At 52.1% G+C, this 22,974-nt stretch overlaps 2 protein-coding genes across 2 annotated transcripts; one reads left to right on the top strand and one right to left on the bottom strand.

Annotated features, from left to right (window-relative positions):
- Positions 1-156: 156 nt before the first annotated feature.
- POGZ (pogo transposable element derived with ZNF domain) lies at positions 157-16,422 on the top strand. Its single transcript, XM_068175050.1, is given in 19 exon segments — positions 157-848; positions 2,916-3,040; positions 3,489-3,664; positions 4,338-4,446; positions 4,981-5,160; positions 5,567-5,785; positions 6,053-6,162; positions 6,676-6,749; positions 6,751-6,987; positions 7,422-7,576; positions 8,228-8,328; positions 8,562-8,708; positions 9,313-9,447; positions 9,840-9,994; positions 10,669-10,809; positions 12,153-12,212; positions 12,781-12,893; positions 13,191-13,215; positions 13,633-16,422. Coding segments are annotated over 18 exon segments (3,780 nt in total). The 5' UTR covers positions 157-848; position 2,916; the 3' UTR covers positions 15,152-16,422.
- Positions 16,423-17,664: 1,242 nt separating this feature from the next.
- On the bottom strand, positions 17,665-20,514 carry PSMB4 (proteasome 20S subunit beta 4). Its single transcript, XM_068174793.1, has 7 exons — positions 20,344-20,514; positions 19,658-19,864; positions 19,190-19,336; positions 18,876-18,957; positions 18,559-18,681; positions 18,020-18,108; positions 17,665-17,783 (listed from the first exon to the last, which is right to left on the bottom strand). Exons 1-7 carry the CDS (start codon positions 20,487-20,489, stop codon positions 17,771-17,773), a joined length of 807 nt encoding a protein of 268 aa, XP_068030894.1. The 5' UTR covers positions 20,490-20,514; the 3' UTR covers positions 17,665-17,770.
- Positions 20,515-22,974: the final 2,460 nt, after the last annotated feature.

Raw genomic sequence — 22,974 nt, 5'->3', positions numbered from 1 at the left:
GTGAGGCGGGGGGCGCGGGGAAGGGATGAAGGCGGCGGGGCTCCCCGGGAGTGGCGGCGGCGGCGTGGGGAAGATGAAGGGGGTGGGGGTGGGGGGGGGGGGGGGATCGGTGACGGCGGAACCGGCTCGAGCCGCCCGGGAATGGGGGAGAAGGAGGGAATGAAGGAGGGGGGGCGGCAGGGCCGTAGCGCGCCGTACACAAAGCGGTGGCGGGAGGAGGAGGAGGAGGAGGAGGCGAAGAGCAGGAGGAGGAGAAGGAGGAGGGAGGGCTCGGGGTGCCGAGGAGGGGCCGGGGAGGAGCCGCGGCGGCTCCGGCGGCCGCTCCCGCCGGGCCCCGGGCGGGCGCTGAGGGACGCGGAGGGATCCGCGCGCAGCGCTCGCGGCCCGGGGGGCGCGGTGAAGCGGCCGGCCTCAGGGGAGGGGGGCGGCGGTGATGCGGTCCCGCCGCCGCCGCTCCCTCCGCGCACCCCCTCCCGCCGCACCGGCGGTCCCCTCACGGTTCCCTCACGGTCGCCCCCCGGTTGCCACCGCCGGGGCGAGGAAGGGGCGGTCGTGTCCGTCCTTTCCCCCCCTTTCCCGGTGCTGCCGCCCCCTCCTCTCTTTGGCGGCGCTGCTTCGCTGGTGGGCGGCCATGTTGGGCACGGGGATTATTTTTCGCTCTCTTTCTTAGCCGCCACAATACGCTGAGGGTGTGTGTGTGGGGGCTTTTCCCGGAGTTCTCGGGAGCAACGGCCTTTTCCCCGGTTTTTAGGGGAGGTTAAGGACAAGGGGAGGGTCTGGGCTCAGCGGTTTGCAGGGTGAGACCACCCCCCATCATCCTTGGCCTGCTGGTGCTTCACCTTCGCTGAGTGAGTGCCCCTGTCCAGCGCCGCGGGCGGGGGGAGCCCTCGGCCGCAGGGATTTGGGATTGGGGTCCCAGTCTTCTTCCTCGGGCTTTGGGATCCCAGTCTTCTTAGGGATTTGGGATTGGGATTCCACCTGCATTCCTCGGGGATTTGGGATTGGTGTTCCAGCCTTTTCCTGAGAGATCCAGGATTGCCATCCCACCGATCTTCCTCAGGGATCTCACCTATCTCTTCAGGGATTTGGGATTGGGATCCCAGCCCTTTCCTCAGGGATTTGGGATTGGGATCCCACTGCTCTTCCTCAGGGATCTCACCTATCTCTTCAGGGATTTGGGATTGGGATCCCAGCCCTTTCCTCAGGGATTTGGGATTGGGATCCCACTGCTCTTCCTCAGGGATTTGGGATTGGTATTCCAACCTTCTCCTCAGGGTTCTGGGATTTCCATCCCATCCCTTTCCTCAGGGATCTGGGGTTGGGATCCCAACCTTCTCCTCAGGGATTTGGGCTCACCATCCCACCCCTCTTCCCAGTTTTTCCTGTCCCTGTCCTGTCCTGTCCCTCCAGTGTCACCCTCAGGAGCGGCTCCATCCCCTCATCCTGCCCGGATCCAAGCAGGAAAAAATGGGAAAACTCATTTTCTCCCCTGCCCAAGCCGGGATCCCAAAACTCCTGGGAGAGGCTCAGGAGCGCAGGAATTCCCTCCCTCCAGCAGGGTTTGGGATTCCATCCCAAAAATCCCCCGAGGCTGCTGCTGCTGCTCTGATAATTCCCAGTGTTTGGGGTTCTCCTGGAATTCCCTGCGGCTGGGATGTGCCAGAGAGGTGGGGAGGGATGGGATCCTGCTTCCCAAAAACCCAATTTTATTGGGATTCACCTGATCCCAGCGTGGGCAGAAGACGGGAAGAATGCCACCGGAACAATTCCCAAATGTGCTGGAAAAAAAAATAATAATAAAAAAAAATAAAGATAGAAATAAAGCATTTTAGAGGCTTTTAATGATTAATTAGCACAAATTAAATCTGATTAATTAATGGGATGAGGTTTTCCCTGTTTTTTTTTTATGGATGGCAAGGTGAAGGGGGAAGTCCCAAAGGAAATTTGCTTTTTGTTTCCCAAATTTCTCCAAATTCCCAGAATTTTCCAAATTCCTGGGTGTTTTAGGGTTGTTGATTAAACATAATTAGTAATCATTATTAACATTTAATTTGGGTGTTGTATCGACCGCAAAGCCAAGGAAAACCATCCATGCCTGATATTTTTGGGATGATTTTTCCAGCTTCTTGAGGCCTGGATATGAGGAGTTTTTTGGGAAGAGGCAGGAGAGCATTCCAAGGTTCTGCCTGTGCGATGGGAGACAACAAAATCCCATTTTTTTCCCCCTATTCCAGGAAAATTTTCCACAATTCCCCCCATCCCTGGCTGAAGCAATGGAGAGAATTCCTGGGGTGGGAAGCTCTGGTTAATTTTTGGTTTTATCCCTGCAATTTTCTACTTTCATCACAAAATTCTTGGAATTCTCCTCCAAGCGCTTTGTGTTTTTATTTTTAGTTCTAATTTTAATTAAAAGCCTCTGTACCGAAACTCCTGCTGCTCATTCCAAGCTGGGAATATCGGGATAACCAAAAATCCTTTAGATTTTTTTTAAATCTAAAATTTTTTAGATTTAAAAATTTTAAACCCATGAAATTACCTGAAATTCCTCAGTGGGAGAGGCAAAATATTCCAATTTTGAGTCAATTCTGGGGATTTTAATCCCAAATTCCACGGATTCCCTTGGAAAGAGAGATTTTAAACCAGAGAAATAACCTGGAATTCCTTAGTGGGAGAGGAGGGAAAAACCAGTTTTGAGTCAAATCCAGGAATTTTTTCACAGATTTCCCTGGGGAAAAAAAAAAAAAAAAGAAACAAAACAGAAATAACTTGAAAATTTCCAGCTCCTTTTGTTTTTCCTTTGAATTTTGGGATCTAAAACCAACCCAAACCCAATATTCCCATTCCTCCCCTTGGAAAAAAAAAAATCCCTGCGAGTTTTTTAGTGCCAAATTCCCTTTTCCCCCCCATTTTTCCAGGATGGCAGACACGGATCTTTTCATGGAATGCGAGGAGGAGGAGCTGGAGCCATGGCAGAAAATCAGCGACGTCATCGAGGACTCCGTGGTGGAGGATTACAATTCCATGGAAAAAACCCCCACAGGTCATTTCCCCCCTTTTCCTGCCTCATTGTCCCCCTTTCCCCACTGATGTTTCCCATTTTCTCACTGGTTTTTCCATATTTCCCACCAACTTTCCTCTTTCCCCACTTACATTTCCCCTTTCCCCATGTTTTTTTTTTTCCCCATATTCCCATGGATTTTCTCCCCATATTCCCATGGATTCTCCCCCCATATTCCCATGGATTCTCCCCCCATATTCCCATGGATTCTCCCCCCATATTCCCATGGATTTCCCCCCCATATTCCCATGGATTCTCCCCCCATATTCGCCTGGATTTCTCCATGGATGATCCCCCTCTTCCCACTTAATTTTGTCCCTTTTCCCCCCACTTATTTTTCCCTGATTTTCCCCCTTTCCCCTGGGATCTTTCCCCCCCCATTCCCCTGGCTTTTCCCCCTTTCCCCACGGGTGTTCCGGCTGTTTTCCAGGCGGGAATGCCGCTGTCCAGCCGGGCGGGCAGTCCCTGCTGCTGGCGCAGAGCCCCGCGCCCGGCCTAGGGGCAGTGGTCACCCAGCCCCTGCTGCGGCCGGTGCAGCTGATGCAGAACGCCAACCACGGCACCAACCCCCCCGCGGGCACCCAGCCCATCTTCATCACCACCCAGGTGAGCTCCCCAGCCCGGAGCTCTGCGGGAAATCCCTGGGAAAACCGCGCTTTCCCGGGGAAAAAATTCCCGTTTTCCTCGCTCCCTTTTTGCTGCTTCTTTTCCCGGTGCGCCGAAATGCCCCTGGGGTTGTGGGATGGGGGTTGGACCTCATTGCTTGGTTTGATTTTTCTGGGAATTTTCCTGGAATTCCATGGAAAATCCATGGAATAATGATCTTTCCTGGGGAAAAAGTTTCCCATTTTCAGTGATTTTTTTTTTAATGCTGATTTTCCAAAATCCCCCAGGGTTGTAGGATGGGAGTTGGACCCCATTGAGTGTTTTGGTTCAATGAAACTGCAAACCTCGAGGTTTTGATTTCCTGGGAAGAGCTCCTGCCCTGGAATTCCATGGAAAATCCATGGAAAAACCTGGTTTACTGGGGAAAAAAAAAAAAAACCTTACTGATCCCAGTCCTAAACCCCAACACAATCCTAAACCCAGTCCTAAATCCCAATCCCAAACCCCAAAGCCCAACCCCAGTCCTGGGTGATTTTTGGGTTTGTTTGAGATATTTTTTTGGGTCGGAATTCCCTCAGGAATGGCCCGGGGGTGATGGACCCGTTGGAATCCAGGGATTATTTTTGGGTTGCTTTGGGGCGGTTTTGGGGCTGATGCACCCCTTGGGTTCCAGGGGTTCCCAGTGCAGAACGTCCGGCCCGTGCAGAGCCCCATGAACCAGGTGGGCATCGTGCTCAACGTCCAGCAGGGCCAGACCGTCCGGCCCATCACCCTCGTGCCAGGTAATTAATTAATTCATTAATCAAATAATAATGATTCAGCAGTAGCTGGTAATGGGAATAATGCTAATAATGATGATGGTGGTGAGGTGTGGCCAGTCCATCCCATGAGTCCATCCCCCTTGTGCCAGGTGATGTTATTATTATTGTATAATAATAATAATAATAATAATAAATAATGATGACAAGTGGCCAGTGCAGAACCCCATGGGCCGGGCGGGCCCCATCACCCTTGTGCCAGGTGATCATCATTAATAATATTAATAATCATCATCATTAATAAAAACACAAGGTGTAAATCCCAGTTAAAGCTGTAAATCCCACATTTCCTGGGAGCGGGGTCATATCACGGCTCTCTGCTTGTCTTTGAAGCCCCAGGTACCCAGTTTGTTAAACCTGCAGTTGGGACTGACTAATTCCAGATATGGTTTCATGACTCGGGATTACTTGCAGCTGGATTAAAGCTGTAAATCCCAAATTTCTCCTGGGTTTTGTTGGGACTGGGGTCGGATCACGGCTCTCTGTTTGTCTTTGAAGCCCCAGGTACCCAGTTTGTTAAACCAGCAGTTGGCGTTCCCCAGGTGTTCTCGCCGGTGGCGCAGGTGCGGCCGGGCAGCGCCGGGCCCGGCCGGCCGGCCACCAACGCCTTCGCCACAGTCATCCCGGCCACGCTGACCCTGCGCAGCACCGTGCCCCAGGCCCAGGCGCCCCAGCAGAGTGAGTCACCGGGTTCCCCCTCCTGGCCAAATTCCTGCAGGAATTCTCATGGAAAAATCAATCTGCGGGAGCCAGGGGGCAGCGCTGGGAGTTGGCCCTGAGTTCGCTTTTGGGTCAGAGTTCATTCACAGATGAGGAGAATCTGGGGCAGTTTGGGTAAAAAAGGTAGTTCGGTTTGGGAATTCCTGGCTGTAATTTCATTGGAATTTTGTCCAAACCATCCCCTGGGGATACTCAAGGTAGAAGATCCAGGACAAGTGGCAGGGGTTGAATTCCAGGCTGGAATTTCCCTAGAATTTTGTCCAAACCATTTCTGCTAAAGACTCAAGGAGGGAACTGGAGGAGGTGGCTGAATTCCCACCCCAATTCCCATTGGGAATTCCATGGAATCCTCTCCCCTCCACAGTGAGCATCGCCAGCTTCGTGACGGTGAAGCGCCCGGGCGTGCCCGGTGATGGCGGCGGCAGCGCCGGTGGCCCCGAGGTGGCCAAGCTGGTGAACACGCTGGGCACGGTGCCCTCGCTGGCCCACGGCCCCGCCGCGCTGGCCGTGGCCAACAGCAGCCCCGGCACCGCCCAGCGTGGCACCGCCAGCGAGGCCTCGGCTTCGGCCGCGCCCCGGAAAGGTAAATCCCGGGAATTCCGTGGTGCTGGGAGGCAGAACTTGGATTTAAGGGGTGTTCCGGCTTCTTGGGAGGCAAGAGTTGGTTTAAGATGGATTTTGGGATAAAGGGTAGAAAAGAGAAAAATGGGGAATTTTGGGAGGCTTTGTGGGACAAAGGCTGTGAAAAGTCTGGAATTTGGGATTTTTTTGTGGGATTAACGAGTGTCTGGGGCAGGGGAGGAGTGGGAATTGTGGGACTGGGAGCTGATCTGTGTTCGTCCCGCTGCAGGCAGCTCCTCTCCCATTCCCAGCCTGGATTTCCAGGACGGGGGCCGCAAGGTCTGTCCCAAGTGCGACTCGCAGTTCCGCGTCACCGAGGCGCTGCGGGGCCACATGTGTGTAAGTCATCATCCCCGGACTGGGGAGCTCTAGGCCTGGCTTAACGAGTGGGGATTCATTCTAGACCGAGTTTTAACAAGTGGGGATTCATTCTAGACCCACCTTAATGAGGAGATTCGTTGCAGACCCGGTTTAACGAGTCGGGATTCATTCTAGACCCAGTTCAATGGGTGGGGATTCATTCTAGAGCAAGCTTAATGAGTGGGGATTAATTCTAGATCCAGTTTAATGAGGGGAGATTAATTACAGGTCCAGTTTAATGAGGGGAGATTAATTCCAGACTGTCTTAACGAGTGGGGAGTCATTCTAGACCGAGTTTTAACAAGTGGGGATTCACTCTAGACCCAGTTTAATGAGTGGGGATTCGTTCTAGAACCAGTCCAGTGTCTCCAAATTCGTTGTCCCAGTCCCAGTTTAACGAGCAGGGGTTAATCCCAGCCCCAGCTCACTGTCTCTCATTAATTACCCCAGCCCCAATTAACGAGCAACCGTTAATTACCCCCGTTTCCGCAGTACTGCTGCCCGGAGCTGGTGGAATTCCTGAAGAAACGCAAATCCCTGGATTCTGAGCCCGCCCCACCCTCAGCCAAGGCCCCCTCCCCCGCCCAGGGCGCGGCCCCCGCCCCCGCCCCCGACCCCGCCCAAGGCTGCACCTGAGCCAGGTGAGGGTGGGGCTGACCCCGCCCAGGCCAAGCTGATCATGCTGGTGGATGAGTTCTACTACGGGCGGGACGGGGGCAAGGGGGCGGCCGTGCCACCCTGCCCCAGGGTGCCCACATCCTTCCGCTGCCCCCACTGCACCAAGCGCCTCAAGAACAACATCCGGTGAGCCATCAGCCCTTAATTATCCCTTAATTATCTGGGAATAACCCAAAAACGCGATGGGAATGGTGTGGGAGTGATGGGCAGTGGGATGGGGGCACTGCTGCCCCCACTGCACCAAGCTCTTTTAAGAACAACATCTGGTGAGCTGCTATCCATTAATTATCCATTAATTATCCGGGAATAGCCCGGGAATAACCTGGGATTGTGGGAGTTATCTGGGAATGGGCTGGGATTGTGGGAATGACGGGCAGTGGGACGTGGGCGCTGCTGCCCCCCACTGCACTGAGCGCCGGAAGAACAGCCCCCAGTGAGGAATTATCCAGGAATTACCCAGGAATAATCCATGAATAACCCAAACCCGAGTTGGGAACGATGCGCAGCATGCATTTTCCCGGGATGAGGAACGGGAATCTCTAGGAATTCCATCCCTGCAGGTTCATGAACCACATGAAGCACCACGTGGAGCTGGACCAGCAGAACGGCGAGGTGGACGTGCACACCATCTGCCAGCACTGCTACCGCCACTTCAGCACCCCCTTCCAGCTGCAGTGCCACCTGGAGAACGTGCACAGCCCCTACGAGTCCAGCAGTCAGTGCTTTTCCTGCTTTTCTTTGGGATTCACTTGGGAATTTCCTCTTGGATTCGTCGGGGTTTTGGGCAGGGAAAATTGTCGCTCCTCCCTCGCCCCTTGCTTGAGGTCACCACAAAATCCATCCACCCCAAATCCCAGCCAAGTTTCACTTCTTCAGCCCCAGTTCCACCTGGAGAACGTGCACAGCTCCTAAAAGTCCACTAGGCTGTGCTTTTCTGGGAATTTTTTATCCCTAAATTGAGATTTTCCTCCTGGATTTGATGGGAATTTATGGAAGGAAAGTTGTCACTCTTCCCTCGCCCCTTGCTCAAGGTCACCACAAAACCCATCCACCCCAAATCCCAGCCAAGTTTCACTTCTCCAGCCCCAGTTCTACCTTCTCCCTTTCCCCTCTTCTCTTCCTCTATTTTTCCCCTGTTTTTCCCCTTTCCCCCTCCCTTTTCCCCCTTTTTCCCCTTTTCCCCTCTTTTCCTGCTTTTTTCCCTTTCCCCCCTTTCCCCTTTTTCCCCTTTTCCTGCTTCTCCTGCTTTTCCCTCTTCTTTTCCCTCTTTACCCCTCTTTTTTACCCCCCTTCTCCCTTTCCCCCGCACCTCCAACTCCCACATTTTTCCCAACTTTTGCCCACTTTTCCCTGTTTTTTGGAGCAGCCAAGTGCAAGATCTGCGAGTGGGCGTTCGAGAGCGAGCCGCTCTTCCTGCAGCACATGAAGGACACCCACAAACCCGGGGAGATGCCCTACGTCTGCCAGGTATGGAAAGCTCCCAGAATTCCCACCTGGATTTCCCAGTTCCGATCCCAAAAATCCCAGAGTAATTCCCTGTGTGTGCCAGGTATGGAATTTTTCCCTGTTAATTGGGATTTTCCTGCTGCCGAAATGCCCCAAACCGTAGGATTTTTTCCCCGTTTTCCCACATCCTGTTCAAACACCCCAACTCCCTGGATTTTCCCGCCCCCAGTCCTGGGTTTTGCCGTATTTTCCAGGTGTGCCAGTACCGCTCGTCGCTGTATTCCGAGGTGGACAGCCACTTCCGGCTGATCCACGAGGACACGCGGCACCTCCTGTGCCCCTACTGCCTCAAGGTGTTCAAGAACGGCAACGCCTTCCAGCAGCACTTCATGAGGCACCAGGTGAGCCAGAATTCCTGGGAAAAACGGGAATTCCCTGGGGAAAACGGGACGCTGGGGATGCTGAACGAGTGGGAATTCATTAACTGAGTTTGGGTGGGAACTGGGAATGGGAAAAAATGGGATTTGGGAATTGCCTCGAGGTGTTCAAGAAATGGCAGCGCCTTCCAGCAGCATTCATGAGGCACCAGGTGAGCCAGAATTCCAGGGGATTCCTTGGAAGATATACCTACTTAATAACTGATACCTACTTAATAACTAATAATTAATACCTGCTTAATAATTATCGACTAATAATAATAATTTCCTGAAGAAGAGCGTGTACCACTGCAACAAGTGCCACCTGCAGTTCTAATACCCATTCAATACTCAATGAAGAATTGATAGCTACTTAATAACTGTTAAATAATTAATAAATAATTAAGAATTAATACTAATTACTGCTTTTTCCCAGGAGAAGAGCATGTACCACTGCAACCAGTGCAGTTTTCAGTTCTAATATCCATTCAATACTCAATAAACAATTGATACCTATTTAATAACTAGCAATCAATTAATACCTAATGGAACAGTTAGTAATTAATTAATGCTAATGAATTTTTTCCAGAAGAAGAGCGTGTACCACTGCAACAAGTGCCGCCTGCAGTTCCTGTTTGCCAAGGACAAGATCGAGCACAAGCTGCAGCACCACAAAACCTTCCGCAAGCCCAAGCAGCTCGAGGGGCTCAAACCCGGCACCAAGGCACGCAATTCCCGGAAAAATTCCCAGGGCTTTTGTTGGCTGGGGGTGGCGGGCAAGGGGTGGGATTAAGGGGGGGATTTTTTGGTGGGGGGTGTCTTTATGGGATTGAGTGGGTGTTTTATGGAGTTTGGTGGGATTCCTTGGGAATTTACTGGGTTTCCTTGGGAATTTAATGGGATTCAGTGAATTTTGTGGAATCAATTGGGAATTTAATGGGATTCATTGGGAATATCATGGGATATTTCTGGTAATTAATTGGATATTTCCTGGAATTAATTGGGTTTTTTTTCATAGACCTAATCGGGTGTTTCATGGCGTTGATTGGGAATTCACGCAAACCCCAGATTTCCTGTGGAAAATCCAAACTTTCCCCAATTTTTGTGCTCCTCCAGGTGACGATCCGCGCGTCCCGGGGCCAGCCCCGCTCGCTGCCGCTGGAACCTTCCCATGGGATGGGCCTGGACCCGGCTCCCCTGGGATCCTCCTCCGACCCCCAGCCCCTCTTCCTGTGCCACCGCAACGCCCCCCGCAGAGCCGGCAAAAAAACGTCAGCGCTTTTCTGGGAAAAAGCCGAATTTGGGGGGAAAATGGGAATTTTGGGAAAAGCCAGGAATTTGGTGGAAAATCTGGGGGGAAGAAACGGGTATTTTGGTGAAAACTCGGGAATTTCGGGATTCCCCAGCCACCATGGGATCCTCAAGAGAGCCAGCAAAAAAAGAGTCAGTGCTTTTCCTGGAAAAAATAGGAATTTTGGGGAAAGTCGAGGGAAAAGTAGGGAAAATACAGGAATTTAGGCAAAGAATGGGAATTTTGGGGTTCCCCGGCCACGAAAGCGTCCCCAAGAGGGCTAGCAAGAAAACATCAGTGATTTTCTGGGAAAAATTTGGGAAATTGTGGGAGAAAATTGTGTCATTCCGGGGAAAAAAACAGGAATTCTGAGCTTGGTTTGGAAAGGTGGAGCTGGAAAACAGGAAATTAAAGCTGGAATTCTGTCCTGGAATTTATTAGCAGTATTGATAATATTAGTTTAATATTAATAGATTTAATAGATTTAATATTTAATATTAGATTTAATATTAGTTCACTAATATAGATTTATTTTAAATAATAATTCATTTGGAGCAAAACCCCATCCCAAATCCGGCCATCAACCTTTCCTCCCCACCTCCCCCATCCCACAGAAGCCCCGGTTTTGAGGGATTTTGCCTTTTTTTGCCCCAGGAGCGGCCTGGGCCGGCAGACGTGCCTGGAGTGCAGCTTCGAGATCCCCGACTTCCCCAACCACTTCCCCACCTACGTGCACTGCTCCTTGTGCCGCTACAGCACCTGCTGCTCCCGCGCCTACGCCAACCACATGATCAAGTACGGGCTTCGGGGGAAAACAGCGGGATTTGGGGAAAAAACGGGGGAAAAACTGCAAAAAACGGGGGGAAAATGGGAAATTCCTGCTGCTCCCGCGCCTACGCCAACCACGTGGTCAAGTACGGGCTTCGGGGGAAAACAGCGGGATTTGGGAAAAAAGCGGGGGGAAAACTGCAAAAAACGGGGGGAAAATGGGAAATTCCTGCTGCTCCCGCGCCTACGCCAACCACGTGGTCAAGTACGGGCTTCGGGGGAAAACAGCGGGATTTGGGGAAAAAATGGGGGAAAAACTGCAAAAAACGGGGGGAAAATGGGAAATTCCTGCTGCTCCCGCACCTACGCCAACCACATGGTCAAGTACGGGCTTCGGGGGAAAACAGCGGGATTTGGGGAAAAAACGGGGGAAAAACTGCAAAAAACGGGGGGAAATGGGAAATTCCTGCTGCTCCCGCGCCTACGCCAACCACGTGGTCAAGTACGGGCTTCGGGGGAAAACAGCGGGATTTGGGAAAAAAGCGGGGGGAAAACTGCAAAAAACGGGGGGAAAATGGGAAATTCCTGCTGCTCCCGCGCCTACGCCAACCACGTGGTCAAGTACGGGCTTCGGGGGAAAACAGCGGGATTTGGGAAAAAAGCGGGGGGAAAACTGCAAAAAACGGGGGGAAAATGGGAAATTCCTGCTGCTCCCGCGCCTACGCCAACCACGTGGTCAAGTACGGGCTTCGGGGGAAAACAGCGGGATTTGGGAAAAAAACGGGGAAAACTGCAAAAAACTGGGGGAAAATGGGAGATTCCTGCTGCTCCCGCGCCTACGCCAACCACATGATCAAGGATGGAACAGTCTGGGATTTGGGAACAATTCTGGGCTCCTCAGCAGTTTTCCAGTTTTTTCCAGTTTTATAGGGATTTTTTATGGGTTTGTAGGTGATTTTTATGGTGTTTTTTTTTTTTTTTTAATATGGATTTATGGATGATTTTATATTATTTTATAGGGGATTTTATGGCGTTTCATTGGGAATATTATGGGGTTCTGGATGAGATTTTGTGTGGATATTAGAGGGGAATTTTTATGGATTATATAGGCTATTTTCAATGGATTTATAGGGTATTTTATAGGATATAGGCCTATATAATCTTCTAGGGAATTTTATATGAATTTTTTAGGGTATTTATTTGAATTTTATGGGCTATTTTATATGGATTCATTGTGTGTTTTATCTGATTTTTAGGGAATTTAATAGGGTTTTATAAGGGATTTTTTATTATTTGGGGGTTGTTTTCTTTGATTTTACAGCTCTTTATCCACATTTATCCCTGACTTTTCCATCTTTTTCCCTCTCCAGCAACCACGTTCCCCGAAAAAGCCCCAAATACTTGGCTTTGTTCAAAAACTACACGGCCAGGTATGGAAAAAATTTCCAAAATCCCAATTCCAGCCCCTGGGAATTCCTGACATTTTTCATTCTGGGGGAAAATCCAGGGATTTTGGGATTTATGGGTCCCCTTCCTATTGTGCTCCAGAGGAGGGGATTTTACATTTTAATTATTAATAATTATTATGTAATATTTAATGATGATCAATAATTTAATTATTATAAATTTCATTATTAACAATAAATAATTGATAAGAATGATTTAGTTAGCAATAATTTAGTTATTAATGAGTGGTTGGACACATTTTTATATCTGAAATTAAAGTTTATTTCTTTTTCTTCCTCCTCCCCTTTTCCTCCCTTTTTCTTTCCCCTCTTTTCCCCCTTTTTCCTTCTCTTTCCCTCTATTTTTTCCCCCTTTTCCTCTTCCTTTTTGCCCCCCTCCCACTTTTTTCCTTCTTTCCCCCTTTTTCCCATTTTTCCCTTCTATTTTTCCCCTTTGTCCCTCATTTTTCCCTCCTTTTCTCCCCCATTTCTCCCTTTTCCATCTGTTTTTGCCCTCTTTCCCATTTCCCCTCTTTTTTCCCCCATTTCCCAGTGGGGTGAGGCTCTCGTGCTCCTCCTGCCTCTTCGTCACCTCCGAGGGCGACTCCATGGCCAAGCATTTGGTGTTCAACCCCTCCCACGAGTCCAGCAACATCATTGTCCAAGGTAAAACCGGGGGAAAAAACGGGAAAACAGGAAAAAACCAAGAGCTCCTGTCAAAATCCGAGAAACATTCATATTCTGGAGCTCGGGTTGGGAACAAACTGAATTAATTTTTCCCTTTTTTTTTTTAATGGGATGGAAATTCAGAATTCATTCCTGAGGGAGCTTGGTTTGAGTCCAGCTTTTCCAGGAACTCCCACAAATCCCAAACCCCTCTGAAATAAAATTAAATAGAAGTAAAGACCTAAACCACCTCAAATGAATCAGAATAAAAACCTGAAATATTCTGTTTTATTCCAGGGCCTTCTTGGATATCACATTCCAGGTAAGCCAAAAATTCCAGGTTTTCCTCATCCCTCCCAGTCCATGGGATTGGGAATTTTTTCTCATTTCCCCACCTGCCTTTTCCCTTCTTTTTTTCTCTCCCCTTGTTTTCCTTTCCCCCCCGCCTTTCCCTCCCTATTGTCCCCTTTTATTCCCTTTTCATTCCCCATATTTTTCCTTACCCCCTTTTCCTCCTTCTTTCCCTCCTTTCTCCCCTCTTTTTTCACTCCCTTTTCCTCCCCTTCCCCCGCCTTCCCCATTTTTTTCCCTTTTTCTCTCCCCCCTCCTTTTTCCTCCCCTCATTTTCCCCTTCTTCCCCCTTTTTTCTCCTTTTCTCCCTTTTTTCCCCCCTTCCCTTTCTTCCCAATCCCCAAACACGCCAAAAATTTCACTTTTCCCAATTCCCCCTTTTTTCCAGGCACACCCAGGACACGCCACAACCCCCCTGCCAAACCCCCTCCCCTCCTCCCCCTCCAAAACCCCAAACCCCCCAAAACCCCCAAACCCCACCCCAAAACCCCCCAAAACCCCCAACCCCCCCGCCCCCCGACGCGAACCCCGCCCCAAACCCGCCGGAGCCTCCCCAGAAGGACCCCGAACCCACCAAAAAGGAGCAGCTTTCCGTCAAGAAGCTGCGCGTGGTTCTGTTCGCGCTGTGCTCCAGCACGGAGCAGGCGGCCCAGCATTTCCGGAACCCTCCGCGCCGCATCCGCCGCTGGCTCCGGCGCTTCCAGGCCTTCCACGACGACCGCCCCGAGCTGCCCGAGGGCAAATACCTCAGCCTGGAGGCCGAGGAGAAACTGGCCGAGTGGGTCCTGACCCAGCGCGAGCAGCAGCTGCCGGTCAACGAGGAGACGCTTTTCCAGAAGGCCACGAAGATCGGGCGGTCTCTGGAAGGAGGGTTCCAGATCTCCTACGAGTGGGCTGTGCGGTTCATGCTGCGGCACCACCTCAGCACCCACACGCGCCGCGGCGTCGCCCACCCTCTTCCCAAGGAGATCCAGGGAAACGCCGGAGCCTTCATCGAGTTCGTGCAGCGCCAGATCCACACGCAGGAGCTGCCCCTAGCCATGATCGCCGCTGTGGATGAAATCTCCCTTTTCCTGGACGTGGAAGTGCTGGGCAGCGATGACCGGAAGGAGAGCGCGCTGCAGACGGTGGGCAACGGGGAGCCCTGGTGCGAGCTGGTGCTGACCGTGCTGGCCGACGGCAGCGTCCTTCCCGCTCTGGTCATCTCCAGAGGCCACCTCCCCTGCCCGGCCATCATTCCCAAATCCATCCTGCTGGAATCCAAGGAGAACGGCTGCGGCGACGACGAGATCATGGAATTGTGGGCGGCCAGAGTGTGGAGGAAACACACGGAATGCCGAGGCGGCGCTTCCAAAGGCATGTTGGTCCTGGATTGCCACCGGACGCACCTGTCCGAGGAGGTGCTGGCCGTGCTCAGCGCGGCCGGAGCGCTGCCGGCCGTCATCCCTGCCGGATGCAGCTCCCGGATCCAACCCCTGGACGTGTGCGTCAAGAGATCCCTGAAAAGTTTCCTCCATAAGAAATGGAAAGAACAGGCGAAAGATCTGGTGGATTCCGACTCCTCCGCGCTGCTCCAGCTGCTGCTGGGGTGGCTGGGAGAAGCTTTGGAAATCCTCGGGAATTGCCCGGAATTGATCCGGAAATCTTTCCTGCTGGCCAGCGTCCTGCCGGGGCCGGCCGGAGACTCGGGATCGCCACGGCGCAACGGCGACGAGCAGGAGGAGCTGATTGCCGCCATGGAGGAGAGGCTGAAAATCGCCAAAACCAGGGAATCGTCCCCAGAATTCCCAGAAAATGACGACCCCGAGGCTGATCCCGAAATCCTGCACCGGCTCTTCGAGGGGGAGAGCGAGGCCGAGTCGTTCTACGGTTTCGAGGAGGCGGATTTGGAGCTGATGGAAATTTGAGAATTCCCAGAAAAAAGGAAAAAAAAAATTGGACGGATTCATCCCGGAAATTCCTGGGTTTGGAGAGGCCAAGGAGCACGGGGAATGGAAGGGCTGTTCCCTGGTTTTGGGCCCGAAAATTGAAGGAAATTCCAAATTTTTGGCCACAGAAATGGAAGGATATTCCCAATTACTGGCCCCCAAAACTTAAAGGATATTCCCTGTTTTTCAGAGAGCCAAACACGTCCCAGAAATTGAAGGGTATTCCCAATTTTCTGCCACAAAGATTGAAGGATATCCCCTATTTTTGGCCGCCCAAATTAAAGGAAATTCCCTGGGTTCGGCCCCAAAAATTGAAGGATGTTCCCTGGTTTTGGAGAGCCAATTATTAAAAATAATAGAAATTATCCCAGAAATTAAAGGATATTCCCATTTTTTAGCCCCAAAGACCCGAGGATATTCCCAATTTTTGGCCCCAAAATCAAAGAATGTTCCCAAATGCTTTGCCCCAAGACAAAGGACATTCCCAGTTTTCGGAACAAACAGATGAGATCTCAGTTCCCAGCGGATTTCTGGGATTTTTCCGGATTTGCCGTTTTCGCCGATTTTTTGGGAGGATTTTCGTGGCTTTTTTTTTCTGTTTTTTTAAATCTTAAAAAAAACTGAAAAAAAAAAAAAACTTGGATTCACTGTGTTGGTATTTCCTTGGAATTCTCTCTTGTGGGTGGACATTTTTTGGGAATTTTCTTTACCTCACTTGTACCATAATTCCTGGTTTTTAGCAGTGGGAATTTGACGTTGTTTGTGCCCCGTATTTTTTCAAAGAAGACAAAAAAATCCCCGGATTTAACTCCCCAGAAAATTTGGGGAATTTTTCGTTCTTTTTTCCTTGATTTTTGTTTTTGGAATTCAACCTGGAAAATTCCTTTGGATTGGCTGCGAAGATTGTGTTATTTTGGGGTTTTTTAAAATGGAAATCAGGAATTTTTATGGAATTTTGGTGGAATTTTAGGGAGTTTTGAGGGAATTTGGCTTGGGAATTGTGAAGCCACCATTCCACGCCAGCAATTTTTGGGATTGGCGCTGCTTTTCCTGACCCCGACCTCGATTTTCCCAATTTCTCACCCAAAAAATTCCCATTGGAGGGGCAGAAAACCCCAACTTTTCCTTGGATTTCCCCCTTTTGGATCATTAATGATCAACTTTATTGAAAAAAGAACCATCCTGGAAAACCCCGCCTTCCATAGGATCGGAAAATCCGGGATTTGGGACTAAAACTGTGACGAAAAACCCAAACATACCAATTGAAAAATAAAGATTTTTGGGTTGATTTTTCACTGCCAGCTCCAATTTTTTACTGGAATTTGCATGTTTTTTGGGAAGATTTTTTTTTTTAATTTTAAAAATTCTTGGAATTCCCAAATTCCAGAGGCACCTGGCACCTGTTTTTCCATAAGATTTGTGGAGGTTTTTTTTTTGTTTTGTTTTTGTTTTTTTTTTCCCGAAGGAAAACAGGGAAAAAAATTTAAAAAAAAATCACAATAAATAAAATTTAAAAATAAAAAAATTATGGATCAGCTTGGAATTGTACAGGAGTGGAAAACGTGGAATAAAAGCAGGGAAATGGATTTATAAATAAACGGTGTTTTTATTGTGGAAAAAATGCTTTCATTCCCGTGGGATTTGGATGGAAAAATCCTGGATTTAATTAATTCTTCAGGGTCAGAATTGGTTTTTTCTGTGGAAAATTCCTGGGTTTTTTAAAGGAAAAGTTGGGGAAATGCTGCTGGAGGAATTTTGGCAATGGGCAGGGGAATAATTCCATTTTAATTGGATTTTTGTTGCCTTGGTTAATTATTATGCCAAGGTTTAAGTGAAATATTCCAACATTTTATTGAATTCCCTTATTTTTATTGAAATATTCCAATATTTTATGGACATTTTCAAAACTTTATAGAAAGATTCCAATATTTTATTGAGATTTTACTTAACTTTATGGAAATATTCCAGGGTTTTACAGCAACATTCCAATATTTCATTGACATTTCCTTCATTTACTGAAATATTCCATACCCCAGAACTCCCAGAAAAACCCCTGTGGGTCCGTTTGAAGCAGCAAAAATTCCCAAAAAATTGGGATTCTAACCCAGTTTTTCCCCAATTTTTCTTCTCTGTTTCCAAAGGGGGTTTGGGACCATCTCAGAATTCCCTGGAAAAGGATGTGGGGCAAATTTGAGCCATTTTGAGTCCAACCAACTAATCCCGACCCATCCTGGAATTCCCAGGCTTGGGAATTGCCTTGAAATTCCCCCCGGGTTTGGGTTTTGGGGAGAAATCCCATGGAGTGCCCCAAAATCGTGGACAGGGTTTAGGGATTCCCAGGCTCCATCCCACCTCAAAAATTCCACAATTTCAGTAAAAATTGGGATTTGGAGCCACAGCATCCATCCAGAATTCCAGAACTCCCTGAGATCTGCCTTTTCTGGGAGAATTCCCACGATTTTTTGAGGATTCCCAAAGAACAAACACACGGATTGGTCTTAAATGATGTATTTTATTCCCAAAAACACCAGGTTTGCCATTCCAGGGGAAAGAAGGGATGGGATAAAAACAGGCTGAGGCCGGAGCAGCTCCTGAAGATCACTCGAAACCTCTGGAAAAATGGGAAAAAAGGGAAAAACAGGGGTTAGAGGGGCAGGAAAACCAGCTGGATGTCCCTGGGAACACCTGGATGTTCCTCAGGGAGCAGGAATTGTCACCCTGGAACACCTGGATCTCACTCAGAACACCTGGATGTCCCTCTGGAATTACCAATCCCGCTGTATCCAGGTGGGAATTTCCTGGATGTCCCCAGAATTCCCAAATCCCGATATTCCAGGTGGGAATTACCTGACCAGGTGGGCGATGTCCCAGTTGGCTTCCAGGGTCAGGGGTCCCTCCAGCTCCACGCCCTTCTCCGTCACCGTGGCGACCTCGTACTGTGGGAAAACCCCGGAATTCCTCAATCCCCACCGGAATTCCACAGGAAAAACCCCGGAATGCCTCAATCCCAGCCCTACAATTCCATGGGAAAAACCCTGCGATTGGGATGGGTTTGGGCTGGCTCCCATGGATTTGGTGATGGATTTTGGGACAAATTCCCAGGATTTGGGATACAAACCCTATTAAATGACCGAGCATCCCTGCAGTAGAGCACCCTCAGGCAGCGCTCCAGCAGCTCCCAGGATTGGGATGGGTTTGGAGTGGATCCCATGGATTTTGGGATGGATTTGGGGATGGATTTGGGATACAAACCCTATTAAATGACCGAGCATCCCTGTAGTAGAGCACCCTCAGGCAGCGCTCCAGCAGCTCCCAGGATTGGGATGGGTTTGGAGTGGATCCCATGGATTTTGGGATGGATTTGGGGATGGATTTGGGATACAAACCCTATTAAATGACCGAGCATCCCTGTAGTAGAGCACCCTCAGGCAGCGCTCCAGCAGCTCCCGCGCCTCCTCCCGCGTCGGGAGCCGATCCCGGTCCCGCTCCAGCTCCGCCCGCAGCAGTGGCTGCACAGGGATTAGGAATAAAGGAACAGATTAATTAAAATCAGATCAAAAATCAGAATATCGATTAACAAACTATGAACTAGAAAATAACGAGCTAAAAGAGGATACAATCTATTTTAAAAATGATGAACTAAAAAAAGAAAAGGATCAATTAATAATCTGACGAGCAACTAAAGACGCGAGCCCGGGCTCACCTGGGCCAGGTAAGCCCCGAATCCCGTGGCCAGCGACGGCGCCTCGTAGGCCACGCCCAGCATGTCCACGTATCCCAGGAAACTGCAGGAACGGGAGAGCGGGAATCACCCGGGGAACCGGGAATTCCCTGGAAAAGAGCAGGGACCACCCCAGGAAAAAGCAGGAATTCCTTGGGAAGAAGGGAGGAGAAACCAGCCCAGGGAAAAGCCCAATTTCCCCGCGAAGCAGCAGGAACCACGGCGGGAGAAGGGTACAGGAATTTCCCTGGGAAGAAGGAGAAGTCCCTGGAAGTCCCAGCCCCGGGATTTCTCACCTCTCGCCGCCGTAGACGCCAGCGATGAGCACGGTGTTCCAGAGGGGATTGATCTTGGAGCGCCGGTTGTACAGCACCCGTGTCAGCCACGAGTGCAGCGCCCGCGGGCTGTAGCTGTGCCCGTCCCCCAGCAGCTCCTCATCGATCCTGAAATTCCATGGAATTCCGGCCTTGGAGACCAGGGATTCGGGGACTGGAGGTCGGGGATTCAGGGATTGGAGCAGAGCAAAAAAACACCGCGGAATTTGGGGGTGGAATGCCAAGGAATTCAGGGATTCGTGCTCAAGGAATTCAGGGATCTGTGCTCAAGGAATTCTGGGATCAGAGCAGAGGAATTCTGGGGATTGGCGCACCAAAAATATTGGGGATGGGAAATTCCCAAATCCCCAGGAATCAACTGGAGATTGTGGGATGGGGAATCTTGGAATTCCCGAGGGAATTTGGCCTGGGAATTCCCGGGAATCTTACACCATCTGCTCCAGGAGCTGCCGCAGGTGCTGGAAATCCGCCAGGTCCCCCGAGGCTCCGAGCACAGTGGAGTCGTTGACCTTGAGGAGCCGGGAGATCCCCCGGAATCGTGCCAGGGATCCGTAGGATCCCACCATGTCCGCGGCCAGCATCACACCCCCGGAGAACTTCAGCCCCAGCACGGACGCGCCGGTCACCATCGGGCTCCTGGCACACCGAGAGCCCAGTCACACCACTTCGGATCCCGGTCACACCAGTATAGATCCCGGTCACACCAGTATGGATCCCGGTCACACCGGTATGGATCCCGGTCACACCACTTCGGATCCCGGTCACACCAGTATGGATCCCGGTCACAGCAGTATGGATCCCGGTCACACCGGTATGGATCCCAGTCACACCAGTATGGATCCCGGTCACACCGGTATGGATCCCGGTCACACCGGTATGGATCCCGGTCACACCGGTATGGATCCCGGTCACACCGGTATGGATCCCGGTCACACCAGTATGGATCCCAGTCACACCAGTTCAAAGGCCCTCCCCAGATCCCCCCGTTTCCCCTCCCCGAATCCCCCCAGTCTCCCCATTTCCCTGCCCCCTCAGGGACCCCCCAGTCTCCCCAGTTCCCCCCCAGTTCCCTCCCCCATCCCCCCCAGCCCTTCCCGCGCTCCCGCTGCCCTCACAGGGTGCGGCCGGCGGGCAGCGCGGCGGACCCGGTGCCGGTGGCCCGGGGGGCGATGCCGGTGTGTCCCAGGGCCCGGGGGATGTACGTTTGTCCCGGGGCCGGACCCCCGGCCCAGAACGGCGGCGGCGCTGCCCCGACCTCCATCTTAGTCACGCCGCGATTGCGCCTGCGCCGAGGAAGCGCGGCCGCGTCCCGCCGCCGTACGGAGTGGGCGTGGTTTCGCCGCCACCTTGAGCGTGGCGGAAATACCGGCAAGAGCACGGTTCCCTTCTCAATATGGCGGCGCCCCACGTGACGCAGCACCGGTGCGGTGGTGGGCGGGGTTTGTTGTATGGAGCCGCGCCCATTGGGCGGGGTTTGAGGTGGCGCTGGCCAATCAGTGGCGAGGGGCGGGGCTTGGGCGAAGGTAACAGGTTGCGGTGGCTGCGGCGGGAGCGGGCGGTGAGTGCGGGGGGGACACCGGGAAACGGGGCCTGGGGACACCGGGCAGGGGCTGGGGACACCGGGAAACGGGAACTGGGGACACCGGGCAGGGGCTGGGGACACCGGGCAGGGCTGTGGGCACATCGCACAGGGATCTCGGGACATCGCACCGGGCTGTGGGGACACCGGACAGGGGCCGGCGGCACCGGACAGGGTCTGGGGACACCGGGCAGGGTGCTGGTGGCACGAGAGGGGGGGCTGGTGGCACGGGACGGGGCGCTAGTGACACCGCAGAGGGCGCTGGTGACACCGGACAGGGTCTTGTCCCACGGGGCAGGGCCCGGAGACACCGGGCAGGGCGCTGGTGACACCGGAGGAGGTGATGGTGACACCGGAGACAGTCGTGGTGGCACGGGAGAGGGCACCGGTGACACTGGGAGGGGATCTGGGGACACGCAGAGGACGCTGGTGACACGGGACAGGGTCCAGAGGACACGCAGAGGGGCCTGGGGACAGCGGAGGGGGTCCTGAGGACACGGAACAGGGCCCTGCTGTCCCTTCATGGGGTCCCGGTGTCCCTTCATGGGGTCCCAGTGTCCCATTATGGGGTCCCAGTGTCCCATTATGGGGTTCTGCTGTCCCTTCATGGGGTCCTGCCCCATGGGACAGGGCCCTGCTGTCCCTTTATGGGGTCCCAGTGTCCCATTATGGGGTCCCAGTGTCCCTTTATGGGGTCCCGGTGTCCCTTCATGGGGTCCTGTCCCCAAGGAAGGGGGTCCCGGTGTCCTTTGATAGAGTCCTGCCCTATGGAATGGGGTCCCAGTGTCCCTTTATGGAGTCCTGCTGTCCCTTTATGGGGTCCTGGTGTCCCTTCATGGGGTCCCAGTGTCCCTTTGTGGGGTCCCGGTGTCCCTTTATGGGGTCCCAGTGTCCCTTTGTGGGGTCCCAGTGTCCCTTCGTGGGGTCCCGGTGTCCCTTCATGGGGTCCCGGTGTCCCTTTGTGGGGTCCCGGTGTCCCTTTGTGGGGTCCCGGTGTCCCTTCATGGAGTCCCGGTGTCTGTTTATAGGGTCCCGGTGTCCCTTTATGGGGTCCCGGTGTCCCTTTGTGGGGTCCCAGTGTCCCTTTATGGGGTCCCGGTGTCCCTTTATGGGGTCCCAGTGTCCCTTTGTGGGGTCCCAGTGTCCCTTTGTGGGGTCCCAGTGTCCCTTCATGGGGTCCCGGAGTCCCTTTATGGGGTCCCGGTGTCTGTTTATAGGGTCCCGGTGTCCCTTTGTGGGGTCCCGGTGTCCCTTTATGGGGTCCCGGTGTCCCTTCATGGGGTCCTGTCCTGGGGGATCCCCTCAGAAAACCCTTCCCGACCTTTCAGGGCGGCACAACTTCTGCCTTTTGTCCCTTCAATAATTTGGGGAAAATCCGGGTGGATTTTTGGAGCCTCTTCCCAAATCCAAGGGATCCCAAATCCAAGGGACCCCAAATCCAGGGGGTTTTGTCCCTTTTTGTTCCGGGTTCTTGGGATCGCTCCGGGCGTTCCCAGACCGGTCGTGCCGGTTTGGGATCCGAATTCCCTTTCCCTGGGCAGGACTTGGGGTTTCGCCTTTACCCTGCGGCTTTTTGGGGTCAGGGAGGGAATTCCCGGGGCAATGTATGGGATTGACCCCGGGGCGAATTCCTCAGGGTGGGGAATTCTGGGGTGAATTCCGGGATGGAATCCAGGGCAAACCAAATCCCACAGGGATTTTAGTGTCCAGGGAATGGCATCATGCCCGGTTACCCCGAGGAATGGGATCATTGCCGGTTATCCCGAGGAATGGGATCATTCCCCATTGCCGGTTATCCCGAGGAATGGGATCATTCCCCATTCTCGGTTATCCCGAGGAATGGGATCATTCCCCATTCCCGGTTATCCCGAGGAATGGAATCATTCCCCATTCCCGGTTATCCCGAGGCTTTTCCACACTCGGGAATTGTATCCCGAGGGCTCCGGTTCCAAGGGCTCGATTTCCCTGGAAACCGTCACCGGATCCCGGCGGGGACGCGCTGGGAACGGGATTGGGATTCCCCCGGGAGCGGCTGGAACGGGATTTCCCAGGATTTGGGGTCGATTTCCCAGGATCTGGGGTCGGTGGTTAACGCGGGAACTCTGCCCAGGGCTGGGCTGGAATTCCTGGAATTCGGCTCCGGAGGGAGCCCTGGGAGCCGCTCCTG

This window comes from Anomalospiza imberbis, chromosome 29 (assembly GCF_031753505.1).
Source record: "Anomalospiza imberbis isolate Cuckoo-Finch-1a 21T00152 chromosome 29, ASM3175350v1, whole genome shotgun sequence".
Classification (NCBI taxonomy): domain Eukaryota; kingdom Metazoa; phylum Chordata; class Aves; order Passeriformes; family Viduidae; genus Anomalospiza; species Anomalospiza imberbis.
The sequence above is the reverse complement of the archived record's forward strand: the minus strand, read 5'-3'. Positions and strand labels throughout refer to the sequence as shown.